The sequence below is a fragment of the Squalius cephalus genome, assembly GCF_949319135.1.
Source record: "Squalius cephalus genome assembly, chromosome: 6".
NCBI lineage: Eukaryota > Metazoa > Chordata > Actinopteri > Cypriniformes > Leuciscidae > Squalius > Squalius cephalus.
Window position 1 is genome coordinate 4,483,690 of NC_137127.1, and position 15,159 is coordinate 4,498,848.

The 15,159-nt window shown below is 37.7% G+C and overlaps 1 protein-coding gene across 1 annotated transcript; it reads right to left on the reverse strand.

The window, feature by feature from the left end:
* Window positions 1–94: 94 nt before the first annotated feature.
* On the reverse strand, window positions 95–4,113 carry ssr3 (signal sequence receptor, gamma). Its single transcript, XM_079873944.1, has 5 exons — window positions 3,863–4,113; window positions 3,292–3,418; window positions 2,333–2,431; window positions 447–578; window positions 95–364 (listed from the first exon to the last, which is right to left on the reverse strand). The coding sequence occupies exons 1-5, from the start codon at window positions 3,993–3,995 to the stop codon at window positions 298–300; spliced, it is 558 nt and encodes a 185-aa protein (XP_079730070.1). The 5' UTR covers window positions 3,996–4,113; the 3' UTR covers window positions 95–297.
* Window positions 4,114–15,159: the final 11,046 nt, after the last annotated feature.

The following is a 15,159-nucleotide window of genomic DNA, read 5'->3' on the forward strand; positions in this document are numbered from 1 at the left end:
TATAGGTGGAATTTCCATCAGTAATAACAGTATATCCTTATTGTGAAATAGTTTGGTCATATTGCACTCCCTTATAAGAAAATATGACAAGAAACATGAGTAAACAGTCTTTTATTGGTACAAAACAAAAACAAAAGTCCATACAGGCCTTAACTGATCATGAATTTCATGAAGCTTTAACAGATGAAATGATAAACGCCCTCCCGAATGATAACAAACCTCCTTTAACACGTCGCCACACCTCCCTCCCCATCCCATAATCCTCTCATTTTGTGTGTTCCTCAATCTTGTCCTGTTTTATTTGGAGCCAGTGGACAGCAGGGCGATCAGTCCTGAAGAAGCACTGATGGACAGAATGTAGTTCCTGTGACAAACACATCAGGTAAACGTTAGACTTCTGAGCCAATCAAGAGGCTCCAAAAGAGTAAACACTAAAGTAAACTTACACTGTTGGATTGAAGTTCTTCAGCAGGAAGAAAGAGGCGATGATGACGAGCATGAGGAAGAGTGTGTTGTTGTAAAAGATGGAGAAAGTTGTGGCCTCGTAATCGGCGACCTCATTCTTTTTCCAAAGGATCCTGCGGCAAAGTCTCAGTGTTAGGAACAAAGTACGTTCAAACAGTAGACGTATTAAAGAGCAGATCAACAGGATACATCTAAAGTGGTTCATTTCTGTCTTCAATAATAGCCAGTGTTGTTAAAGCAACACTGTGTAGGATTTTCTCCCATCTAGTGGTGAAATTGTTTATGACTACCAACTGAATATTACTTTCTAGCCCCTCCCATTCCGAGGGTGTTTTAACTCCTACGGTGGCCGTATTATTTCAAATCTGCCGGCAGTCGCGAGTAATCTCCCCCTCGCATTCGTCACGGTGCCACTGAGTGCCACTGAGTGTAAAAACGCAAAAGGCGAAGCTTGAATTTCCAGGTATGTCCCTCTTTGGCTAATGTATTTTCAAGATGGAGGCGCAACATGGCCGCCGCCATTCGAGCGGCTCGCTCGTATGTATTCTAAATGGCAGATTCTACACTTACGAGAATACTTTATTAGTTGGTAGAAGTAATTACACATTAATGAGCACATATCATATTGAAAGAACAGTGTTTTTTGCTAAGAATCAACTTAAAAAATTACACAGTGTAGCTTTAAAGCAACACCAAAGCACTTTTCCTCTACGGTCCCCCTACAGGTTGGAAGCGGAATTGTTTATTACCGCTGTCGTAAATAATTAAGCCTACAGTCGCACGCTATTTGTGTATCCAGCACCGGCTTTGGAAATAACGACGTCCACAGACGAGGTAGAGTATGTTGCATGATTTTATGAAAGTATGATGTATTGCGACATCAGAAACGTCTTTTTTTTTATATATATAGGCTCCACCTATCGGCTATAGTAACGCTTGCCGTAAAGCAAGTCAAATTTGTAGTTTCTTATGTCTCATTTGAACTACAGATCCGCGACCCAATCTGGCAATCTTGCATAATGCGGTTATAGCCGATAGAAGGTCGCAAAGCGAATTCATAAGTGCCGTTCACCCTGTTACGAGTTGATGAACCACTGAAACCATTTTGGAAACATTATTTTAAGGTACAAAATAATCTTTGGTGTTGCTTTAATGGTTTCTAAATCGAACACTAGAGCTGCACGATTAAGCGTTAAAAAGATCACGATCTTGATTCAAACATCAACAATTCGCCTGTGTCTTTTAAACCTTTGACAAATTCACACCGGATCATTTAAATGTGTGTTTGCGATGACGCTGAGCCAAAGAGAGCGGCTCTCATTCATGAATAGGACTCTTAAAAATGTGTCATTGAATCATTCACTCAAGATTTTAGTTCAAAAACGCTGATTCATCCAGTAATGAAACAAGTTAGTATTATTCATTCAATCCGATTTTTACAAATAATTCATTCACATTAATTAACAATTTTGTCAGAACCTCTAATAAATTACATATTATTTTGTTTAGTTGTCTGTTCAGAATCATTTTAAACAAAACAAAAAAGTAGTATTTGTTTTTTGGTAACTTAAAGCTGAAATAAAATAAAATACTACATCAAAAACTACATAAATACAAATATTACATAAAATTAAAAAATGTTACCTTGGCAGTTAACTGAAATAATTTAAGCACTAAAATAAAAATAAATTAAAGCTATATAGACATGTATAAAAACATAACAAAAGCACAATACAATTACTAAATCAGATACAAATTCAAATATATATATTTTTTAAAGTATATAGTGTAATACACACATAATACTAAAATTACACTGATAAAAGCAGACAAGCCAATTCGAATGTGTCATAATTAAGATGAATACCTCTCATCCTTCTCTTTGCGGGACATTTTGCGGTTGTCGGCCTCAGAGAGCTTGCGAGTCACTTCTTTAGACACGGCGTCTTCACGCTTCTGAGCAACCCTGAAAGTATAGCAGTTGATCCATTCAGTCTAATGAACTAATTAAAGGAGAACTCCGGTCAATTTTAACATTGAGCTCATTTTTTTGTACATTTGGAGTGCTGTCAGTACAGTGAACAACTACAAAAATCGGTGTTGCCTACACCGTGTTATCCTCTTTTTAAAATTTGCACCCTGTTGACTTCAATGGGGCAAGTTTTAAACCTGCTTTTAGCCTCTTAACATCCTTGATGTGTCATTACAAGTGCACAGGTCATGTGAGTGATTCCTTCAGAGTGAACACGAGTGAATCTGACTGCAGTAGATGTGAAAGATATTAATAAAAATGATATTTATTCAGCCAGCGCACATACCTGTATTTACATCCTGTTTTCAGTCAAAGTCCATAGTAATCGATTGTCGAGTTCACGCGCATTGGTTTAGTACCTATGATCATGCATGTGAACTTGACAATCGACTAATATGGACTTCGACCGAAAACAGGATGTAAATACAGGTATGTGCGCTGGCTGAATTAACATCACTTTTATTAATATCTTTCACATCTACTGCAGTCAGATTCACTCGTGTTCACTCTGAAGGAATCACTCACATGACCTGTGCACTTGTAATGACACATCAAGGATGTTAAGAGGCTAAAAGCAGGTTTAAAACTTGCCCCATTGAAGTCAACAGGGTGCAAATTTTAAAAAGAGGATAACACGGTGTAGGCAACACCGATTTTTGTCGTTGTTCTCTGTACTGACAGCACTCCAAATTTACAAAAAAATGAGCTCAATGTTAAAATTGACCGGAGTTCTCCTTTAAGCTTACAAAACCCAAAAGAGAGAGAGATAAAAGAAAAGAGATGGGCATTCTTACTTGTGCTTGAGGACGAATTTGACATTCTTGTAAGCAAAGGCAACCAGGTAAGTGCTGACCAGAGTCATGACTGCATACAGCACTGCAGACTGGACCAGATCCATGTGCCAGATCCTCCAGAACAGCCCTGGACAACATCACACATGTGCAGGAATCAGGTAGAAATCACAACAACATTGGGCATCAATCATCAGTGAGCATTTAGACTCGGGAAAGAATGAAGATAAAGTATAACATGTGAGTATCTACAGCACACTCATTAGAATAGAATAGTGTCTAAGTGAGCAGTTCAATGTTTAGACTCAACCATTACATTTAATCATTTAGCAGATGCTTTTATCCAAACAAATGAGGAGAACAATAGAAGCAGTGAAACTAACAATAGGACAACAATATGGAAGTTAAGTGCTATGACCCTTCCCAGTTTAGTCTTTTTTGATAGATTGATAGATAGATAGATAGATAGATAGATAGATAGATAGATAGATAGATAGATAGATAGATAGATAGAGAACCAAGTAAGTAAAGTAAGTCTGAGTCTCGTCTTCAGAGGGACAGATGAGGAACTTACAGATGGGGATTGCGGACACGATTAGCGCATTGCCGTAGAATAGCGCTGTGGATTTGGCCGACAGGTTCCTGCTGAAGTCCTGCAGGAGAAGATCCTCCTCTGACTGCTGTTTGTTGGCGCTTTTAGGAGCCATGTCTCCGGTCTGTCCACTGCTCGGATCCTAGGTTTGGTTGAAAAGAGACAGACACGTATGTGATCCGAATGGATGAAGCGCTTACGCCGCGTCAGCACAAATAGTGACGTAGAAATTGTGCGCGCAGAACTCAAGGAGACTCGCGCTGAGACGCTGCCTGCTAGTGTCCGGGAGGGTCTCGCGCATTTAAAGGGACAGTTCGGTAAAAGAAAAACTTATAGCTTTTTTTATATTAATATAATATTAAATGCTTGAAGAAAAAAAAACATTAACAACAATTATTGTCATAGTCATAACAAAATACAACAATACTCCAGAGTCCTTCATCAGTCTTTCAGTTTAAGATTAAGTTCCTTCAGTCTAAGAAAATTAAATATCTGTCATTATTTACCAAGTGTGCCGCACAAGTCCTGAAAAGTGAAGCCAAAACGTTTCGATCGCCGATTCGCCCCCAGGTAACTGGATGCAGTTTAGATTATGGTCCGCGCTCTCCATGTAATCTGATTTGAGACAATCTAAACAATCAAATTATTTACACTTCAAAAATTTTTTGGGTTCTGTTATTTTAGGTAGTTATCACGCTGATGTAAGTTTAAGTGTTTGTTTTTTAAATAAGTTTGGTTTTGGGAGTGTGACGCCATGATTGACAGCTGTGATTGACAGTTTCTTTGAGCGAAGTAGTCACTGAGGCACCAACGGACTTTTATCGGAGGGAGATTGGAGCTTTACCTTTAAATAATTTCTACATTTCCACAACTGTTTATTTCACACCTACATAATAAGTTGTTCTGCAGTAAACTGTACTAACCGAGTGGGGCCCGAGTCTGCATGTCAGCGCCATATTGGACATTGGTGGCTTTTCTACAATTGAAGAAAGCAAAGGTGCGTCGTCCATCTTTTTTACAGTCTATATTTACTCACCGACTGTCATGTTGTTTCAAAAATGTATTGTTTTTTGGTTTTTTTTGTTTATATGCATACCCCCCCCCCCCCCCACACACACACACACAAAACAAGTAGCCCATATTGTAATTACATGATATTATGATTTTTGTTAAATGTTGAAGATGTCTGCACAAAAGGGGAATCATAACTGATGTATTCTAGTTCTAGATCTAATCCTAGACGTTTGTTTTATAAAAATATTTGCACCACTAGATGGAGACAAATAGCCTATTAAAATGTATGGAAAAGTAAGAGAAAGTTTGGCTATAACTGTGGTTAATGCTATGTAGGCTACTTCCTTTGCTATCTATCTATCTATCTATCTATCTATCTATCTATCTATCTATCTATCTATCTATCTATCTATCTATCTATCTATCTATCTATCTATCTTATTCATTTCATTTTTGGTGTGAAAGGGTCTATACATTTGCAAGAAATTGGACTTCAAACAAGCAAAAAACAAACAAGCAAGCCCAGCCCAGGTGAGGAAAAGTAACACAAAAGTAACGTAACATATTACTTTCCATAAAGGTAATGCAATTCGTTTTTGGGGGAGTAACTTCCCCCAACACTGCGCCCAACCATCATAAATGTATGAGAAGAGCAGATTGCTGACATTATAACTCTCTGAAGTGCAGTTTGGGACAGAACAAAGAACAAAAGAGCTGGTGAAATGACACTTTTCTTCCACCACGCCACTTTTGATAACTACTCGTTACCTCGTTTACCCTTGTTTCTGACAACTTTGAGCTGGGGGTGGGGGTGGAAAGGCGATGATAGATGATAAGACATTTACTGTGGTCATACCGCAGAGAAAGAAATGAGAATGAAAGAGAATTGAGAACTATCTGGAAGTCATTGCACAATGGTTGCATATGATAAAGGAAAGCAGAAAGCACTAGGGCAAAGTTCAGGTGAACGCGTCCTGGGTTTCCCCGGTCAATAAAGGGCAGTTATGGCATGGGTGTAGTGTAGACCTCAGCGTTTGTTTCTTTATTTAACATCAGAATGACTGACAGCCCAGTCATGGCAGCTGGTTTGATCACATTTGCTCCTCTTTCTGGAAAATGGGTGGATCCGTTCAACGGCAGCCAGAAATGCATGTGACGGTGAATTTGATCTGTAAGCACACAACTTTACGAGGTTGCATAATTTGATGACAGTGATGATAGTGTTGTGTATTTTATCTTGCTTGTTGTTCCTCTTGCCTTTTTTAGATCTGGGGCGTGTGTTTAAAACTCGTTACAGGATTTTTAAAAGCTAGAGCCAAATGTTTAAAAAAAAAAAAAACATGACCGTCAAGTCAAGTCACCTTTATTTATATAGAGCTTTATACAATACAGATTGCTTCAGAGCAGCTGTACAGGAATAAACAGTACAATAATAATGATTCAATGGTGCAAACAGAGTTCAATCTGCTGTAAAGCAGCTCTAAAAAGACGATAAACAGTCATTATTCAGGGGAAATCAGTTGATTCAGTTCAATAACTGTGTAAAGATCATCGATTATGAAATGAGTTCAATTCATCAATAACAAAAGCTCATCATCAGCTCAGGTCAGTTCTCATCCAATAGTGTCAGTCAAATCAACAATATTGCTGAATATACGTGTAATAACAATAAAGGAAGATATTTTGAAGAATGTTTCAGTTTTGAGGGGACTATTGACTTCCATAGTGTGGAAAAATAAATACTATGGAAGTCGATGGTGCCCCAAAACTGAAACATTCTTCAAAATATCTTCGATGAAATGTGTCGTTATCTATGAGCCCTCGCGCTATTCATACAGAGAGAGAGAGATAAGACAGTAGAGCTGTACGATTCATCTCTAAAAGACTGTGATCTCGATTCAAACACCCACGCGATCTTTCAATTCATCTGTCTATTAAAATCATATCACAACATTCAGATCTGTGTTGGCGCTGACCCAGAGAGAGTCGTCATGAAACCACTTCACAAACAATCTTTTCAACCCCATAGTATCATTATTTCTGTGATGCAATAGTTAAAATCATCATAGAAGTACTTGGATAAAAGTTTCAAGTTCAAATATGAGCACTGATGTCTACGATAGCGATCAAAATCAGCCTTTGATCGAAACTCGGTGCTTAAAATACCGCATTTATCGATTAGTCTACATTGTTTCACCAGTAAGTGGCGATAAGTGACTGTTAAAAAATGTATTTGTTATTGAATCATTTATTCAAGAGAATGTTTGTATGATGCTTCTGAAATAAAAGTCAGAAAGATGTGATTTGTTTTTGTAAATATGACCCATCTCATACATCATGTACAGTCTGTATAAGTGTATGATTTAACTTTTCCCGATGGTCTAGTGTTAAAAAAATTGCAAGATATTGCAATATTGAAATCTCAATACTTGTAGATTCGCAATTCTTAAAAAAATCGCAATACATATTGTATCGGCACCCAAGTATCGTGATCGTATCGGTGTATCATCCCAGTCCTATTCTTTAGATGAAATATAACAAGTAAGGACTTCAGGATCCCTCCTTGCCAAACATGTTTATTATTCTCTGAGATACCATATCTGAGAATAGTGTCTGTTTGCCTATATATGATAAAGCTATTGGTTTCGAAGTGAGGTAATCGGTTTCCTTCATTTAAATCAGTTTGTGTGTGTTTTACAATACATTATTAGACAAGATTGTTTAATAAGTTGCTAGGGTGTTGTGAGTGATTGCAGTTGAGCTGTTTTATCAAGGTGGTTCGCCTGTTTTATCATCAAATCGCCTGTAATAAAGCACACCTATCCTCAAGAAACGGCACATAGGCTATCATGCATGTCCGTTGCACAAACAGTGTGAGTTACGAAGTTTAATATTTAGCTAAGTTTACTTAGTGGGGTTTGTCTCAATATGAACTTTAGTAACGGATGCTTGCCTTAAAAAACACTATACTTAAGCAATTATTAGGAATGATGTTAGCCAATGTGTTGCTTAAGAAGTGTGTCCTGTAATGGAAGTCTATACTAAATAAGAGTGTGAAAAGGCTTTTTTGTTTGTAACAGGGGTCATAATGCTGTTCAAAAGCACAGAGCACATGTTTAGCCTGAGGCTAAAGGCTCGAGGGTCACAGCGACCTGCCAAGGCCATTCGCAAAAGCAAACAACCAGAAGAGAGGGAAAGAAAAACTCAAGACGTTGACATTTTGGCAAGAGAGGAAAGCTCATTCGTCCATCTGCATCTGAAAGGTCACTGCGTTTTGGGAAGCGTCAACCCTGCGTGTGAAGAACACGGGAGATGGGAAAACAAACTTGGTGTGAACGCTCAAAAAGCAAAAACAACACAGCAGGAACTCCAACAAAAGCGGAGGTGGAGGGTTGAATAATGATAAAAAAACCCTCTTTGACTTTAAAATCAACCTTTTCATCTAAGAATAGACTGGAAAAGAGACAGAATGATGAGGAAATAATGGCTGCTGAGTTAGCTTGACATTCTGGCCTTCAAAGTCCGTGTGCCCAGAATGACTTCACCGTTTGTGCATCTTTGAAGACACAAGAGGAAAGAAGAACACATGGTTTTGCGAGAGCTGTGATTATGTGGCCAATACGCTGAACAAACACATATTGTGCAAAAACAGATGCATTTCTCATACAGATTTCTTGTGGCTTCATATGGCAAGAGAGGTAAATATATACATGTGACATAAATCACAGCCAAGTTTATAGCGAGTTGTTCATTTGAGTCTTCCGGATTAAGGGTTTAGTTAACACCCAAACTACTCCAATATGAACACATATACATGTGAAAGAGAGAGAAAAGAAACGAGAGACTCAGAACTGTGTGTAAATGCAAACGAGCAACTCTGAACATAAAGATAGATTTCTATTTAATTAGCACAATTACAGTTCATGGGGAAGATTAATTGAATGCTTAATAAAAATATTGAAAAATATGTCATGAGTATCTTTAAATATGAATTAGACAAATATCTAAAAATGATTAAATCAATAAGCATTTAAATGACATTTTTTTTCTGAAAGAAAAAAAAACTAAATTAAGTGAGTTTTTGCTTAAAACAAGCAAAATTATCTGCCAATTGTTTTAATTTTGCTCTCTCAATTTCTAAGAATATCTTATGTCATTTTACTAAATGCTTATTTAAGAATTTTTTAGATATTTGGACTGGAAGCTAGACAGAAATACTTTTTTTTAATAGTTTGATTGCAGTGTATATTTTTCACTCTTTTGGAAAGTCATGGAAACTCCCATCAAATGGAAATACAAAAATGATATTTTTTACCCAACTATGACGACTTCCGCTTCTGAGAACCCTGGGAATGGTTTTATGGTAATTGGTTTTAATAATATTCCCTCAAATAAAAGGAAAGAGTACTATATTATAAATGTAATTGTAATTTTTGCTAAATTCCATATTCATAAATGTAAGTTCAGTAAGACCCTACCTTTGTTTTTTGGGTCTTGAAAAAGAAATGCAATTATATATCAAGACTATCTTTCATTCCCACAATAAGAAAGCAATTAAAACTATTTCTGTTTGTGAATCCTTTGATATGTTTATATAATGTTTAGCCTCCACCCCCTGGCTGTCTGGGTTTTTTTTATTTAATTTTATTTATTTATTTAATCTGATTTGTATATATTGCAATTCTGACTGTACATTGACTATGTTTGTTTGAAGTGCAATACAAAAAAATAAATAAAAAAGAGTCCTTAGGATTTTTTCAATGGCTTTTGGATTATTGCAGAAAATAAATAGGCTAACAAAATCTTATGATTCTTACATGTTGGGTTATAATCATGATAATCTTCACAAATTAACACAACTTGTATGAATTTTGAAGTGTAAATACAATCAGCAGAAGGCAAAAGCTAAACATAGGCGAACTACACCACGGTCACATGACTTCGACGTCACCGTCACTAAACTTCCGACAACTCTTTCCAGTCTGTCTACTTCTCTTTAATGTAGTGCTGTGTTTAATTATACACTGTAAACAGTGAATAGTTGGATCAACTAAAAAAAATACTTCAATTGGTAACACCTAAAGAAATGAAGTTTTCTCAACTTAAATTATCACGTTTTATCGTGAAAAATCTGATAATTTAAGTTGAGAAAACTTAATTTCTTTAGGTGTTACCAATTGAAGTAATTTTTTAAGTTGATCCAACTGTTCACTTTTTACAGTGTAATTTTGTCATTACGTAGAAAAGCTTTTATTATATATTTATAATAATTCACGCGGACAGCGTTCAAAATTCCCTCTTCCACATTTGAAAGATTTGATTTACTGGTTCGAGCAAGCTAAAGGTGAATCAACATCACGGATTGTAATGAAGCGCCACTCCCTCTCGATTGCTGTACACTGTTAAGTACACTCCATGAATACAGCTTGGCATGTGCACAATGAATGAGATGAATGAGAGTTCTGTTCATTATCTGCTGCATTGAGGGGAAAGACCTTCAGTTTGAGAGATGTTTTGATGTGCTTTGAACTGTATCAATGTGTTTCATACATGCATTGACCTCGCTCATGCTCTCAAGGTTCTCCTCCCAAACTTCATTATGAACTTGCACTCGCAGATCCTCCCTGTCCTTCTGAACTCCGCAGTGCTTGATATTTACTTCATTTGAAATGAACTTGGAAACCACCCTGTGATTACACAGTTAAATATGACAGAGAATAATGTTTGAAGAGGATCAGAATCATACATTTTCCAAATACCTAATAGATCTAATTACAAATTAGCAACTACACATATTTTTACTATGCAATAAAAATTAATTACAATAAGATTCAAAACAAGGTTTTCATACAAAATACAGTCATATTTTTAAAAAAACTAAAATGTATGTCTTTCTTTGACCTGCATTTTTCACATAAAGTGGAATTTTCATCTGGCTTTCCAGAAATGCCTCAAATAAGGTGGCAATTATCATGTGGACGAATTATTTCATATTTAGTTTGCCATTTTCAAATAATTCCTTATTGATTGCATTAATACACCTACATATGTGGATAATTATCTCTACATGGGATTATAGGCAATGTTCAATTTTGGTGTAGCTACTATCCCCATATATATTTTATATTTAGTCCAAAATCTTCTGTCTTGGTCACATCTGACCACAGAATCACTCCCATATTTAAAGTGGGTCACTAATGGCGTGTTTTGTGCCATCTAGGCCGGTGTTACGCTGCCCCGGTGGTAATATGAGAAAAGAGATCAGCTATTATAAGATGATCTCATTAGATGTAATATTTTAATGTGGATACAGGTTTAAAAAAATGTAAATGCCAGACAGTTTTGAGTCGGGCAGCAGTTTCCATTAGTTGTTTCTAATTCAGTGTTTGTGTGAGATATGTGAATAGGAAGTGAGAAGTGCATGCGTGGGACGTGGGTGTGTTTTCATAAATGCATGTATGGCAGAGAGGAAACCTGGGAGCCAGATAATGTGGGATGTGGAAAGAGGAGGGGTGAAGGACCTCTTGGGGAACCCAGTCCTCAAAAGCATGACATGTTGGATGAAAAAGAGACGCACATCAACTCTTCAGTGCACATTAGCCAGAGCGATATAACGCCTGACCTTTTCCTTGATCTTTTCAGAACCAATTTTTAATTTGAGACAAATTTGCTGAATGATGATATTCCAGAAGCATGATTAAAAATGTTTTTTTTTACTTGAGTTTGGCTCTGGCACCTTTGAGAAACTTTTGAGGCAAAACACCACGCCCAGGTACATCTGCACGCCAGATGGCTCGTGTCTGTTAGGCAAGGCGTAAGCAGCTGCATATCGTATACACTTTCTTTACGTGCCAGTAGCTGGAGCATCTTTATCCTATAACGCTTTCTTGGAATTACGTTCCCTTTCATCCTCCAACAGGTTTCCTGCGCATTCATATCGGTTGCCTCAAGACATTAGAGTCATGAAATACTGCACTCTAAAAAATGCTGGGTTGTTTCAACCCACGTTTGGGTCAAATATGGACAAACCCAAACAAATGTAATTAAAAAATTTAAACAACGGTTGAGTTTGTCCATATTTGACCCAAACATGGGTTGAAACAGCCTAGCATTTTTTAGAGTGAAGCAATGCATTTCCGAATCCAACCAAAATAGTATTTTTTTATAACTACATCAGGATTTATAACCAGCTATTAATGTTTCCCGGTTGTGGTTAGATGGTTTATAGCAGGATATGAAACATTTAGAAAGCTCACATTATTGATTGTTTTTCCCCCGCTCACATGTGACCCAGAGTCACCAATAGATGGCAGGGTTGTTGTCTCCATTTGGTGTCCTGGAACATGTTGACCTCGCTTGATCATGCTTTGTGTGATGCAATCCGTCAGGACTTGAGAGGTGTGTGTTGTCAGATGTGCTGTGTTATTAAATTACTCCTCTCCTGACCTGACAGCTGCTCTAATTAGTTCTGTATATAAAGCCATGTGATGGAGACTAACCGTTTCATAAGAGGTCACAGGATGCATCAGGCACTGATTATGTTGGATTCATCTTGTGATCATTACATTTTATTCTGTTAAATCATAACATGGCTGAAAGTGTGGCAGTTCTTAATTCCTAGTCCTAAAGAAACAAAAATACATATTCCTGAATCGAACGAAACTTGCGGTCAGTGTGTGCCATTATGAAAAGGAAGCAACCAGAAAACTTTGCTATGGCGACAAATCATCTTTGCTCAGATCACAAGCATGTTGTCCATCTGGGGTTTATTCAGTTTCCTTTATACCCTGGATTTAATGAATCCGTTTCCTTTCCAGGAAATACAGGAATATAGTTTCTTTGCTTCGTCCAAAGGCAACGTTGTTCTCCTACTTAACATCTTTTGGTGTATCTGCTGTGTCCATTATTTATTTGTTGTTAGCCGGTTTTCAGGCTTTCAGAGAGAGCTTGTTATAGATCTGAAGAGCTCAGTGTCAAAGGGGATCTAAAGAGTCAGAAAGAAATGCCTCAGATATCTAAAACGGGAGACATTCAGTCCCTGAATAGCACTGCATCTGTCAATTTCATTTCAGGGAAGCCCGGACAGGTAAATGCGACCTCATCTCCAGGGACGACAGGACAATGTCTGGACGAGAATGTTATTTCAGGGATTTTCTCAGTTAGATTTTAAGTGAAGTTGGCCTTGAAGGTGCCCTCAAACCACAGGCTGACAAGCAGACCCTGTATATGTGTTTATTGACCGAGCTACTCATAGTGGTGTAAGAGAAACATTCCTTGTGGATGACGGGAAAAGCGATCTACGTACTGCAATCCCTGTCACAGGAGACTAGTCATGAACAGAAAGTAACATAGGGCCCCCTTATTCACCTGGGGGATCGAAAGGAAACTTAAGCCCCCTACAGCCTCACTGCGTTACAGAGAAAGGAAAACAGCACACTCATGTTCATATCAATGCTTGTAGTCATTGAGTAAACTTATAAAGGCGCATAATATGGAGAAATGAAAGTCAAGGTGTCGTGGCATTTCCCCAAACAAACACTGGCGCCACCCATATGGTGACTGGTCATTAAACCATCTAATGCATCACGTCTAGACCTAAATGTGTATGTGTTTTCCTCTCTGAAGGTTTCTATGGACATTTTCTAACACCTCTGGTTAGATAGCAGAAGGTTTGTCATCAATAGCATGGGTTAATGTGTCATCAGGCGTTCTTTTCAGATGCTTGTTCCTTAATGGTTCATTCCAGTGGTGTCATTGTCAACTGTTATAAAACTGAGCTGCTGATATTGAAGAATTCGAAGAAGTATCAGGAGAATGCTCAGTACGGTTTCATGCTCCTAATTGATTTAGCCACTTTTACACTTCTCTCTGCTGTGTTTTCAGAGACATCTGTGGCATTTGTGTGATGATAACCTGCTGGGCGGGTTTTCGCAGGGTCATTAAAATTCCTGTTCTTTTCCTCTGCTACTTAAAGCTACATGTTGGCTCACGTCCATCTCCCGTCTTTGTGGCCTTTTGCACTGATCTCTGAGACTTTTGCTCTTTCACTTACTAAAATATAGATAAGAATGTTAGTAGCAGAAACTGCTCTTAGATCAGGGCGTAACAGAAACCTTCAGCCAGATGAAAAAGAGGAGGTAAAAGCCCTAAAGGGAAGGGGAGCTTCATTCAAGGGAGAAACAGATACATGACTTTGGCTGTGAAGATGTTTCAGGCGACCTTTAGCCTCAATTTTCCTGCATCCCTGGTGGCCCCAACAAGAGCCTGGCAGATCAAACCCAGGGCTTTGATCAGCACATTGTGAGTGCACACTGGGTGACCTGGTCATGTGCATATGAGAGAAGAGGGCAGAGAGAGGGAGGGAGAGAGAGCAGAAACTCAAGAACGGGGTATTGTTCCCTCCTTCCTGTCCTCTCCGGGATAAATCACTGCGGAAGCTTTTTTTGTTTTGTTTTGGTCAGCTCTGCCACCGCCACCTGCCTTTCAATCTCCACCTCTTTTCATAAACCCCCCACTGAAATCCCAGGCCTGAAGAAAATCCCTCTGTAGAGAAACCTCAAGCCGTCATTCACACACATGCCTTCAACAAGGACAAGGTCACGAGGTCGAAGTCTCAGACATCCTTCAAGCAGACATTGGCAGGTTGTTTATGAAGTTTAAGAAGGGAAACGCTCAGTAAAAGATACATCCAAATGGCGGAGAAGGCAAGAATAAAGTTCATTTTAAACTTATTTCGTTCAATTCCCCAAAAATTTGGGTTACACTTTATTTTAAGGTGTCATTGTTACAGTGTAATTATATATTTAAGTACTGAGTAATATTAAGCAACTACATGTACTTACTATAGGATTTGGTTAGGGTTAGTTGCATGTAAATATGCATAATTTACTGTTATTACTATGGTAAGTACATGTAATAATATAACAAGGACACTGTAAAATAAAGTGTTACCCAAATATGTATATTTCACCCAATATTTCTGTTATTTATTTCTATACTTAATAGCGGCTTCATGCATTTTTACATTACATTTTAATTTTTTTTTTTCCTGTGCGCTAGACAGACGTGTTTTCACTTTATTGGTTGCACTTTATTTTACAGTATGTGCACTTACATGTACTTACCTAAGAAAGCACTGGTTAAAATAAGGTAACTACATGGGTTAAGGGTTACACTTTATTTTAAGGTGTCCGTGTTACAGTATAGTTATGCATTCAAGTTCTGTGTAATAATAATGTAAAAACTACATGTACTTACTATGGGTT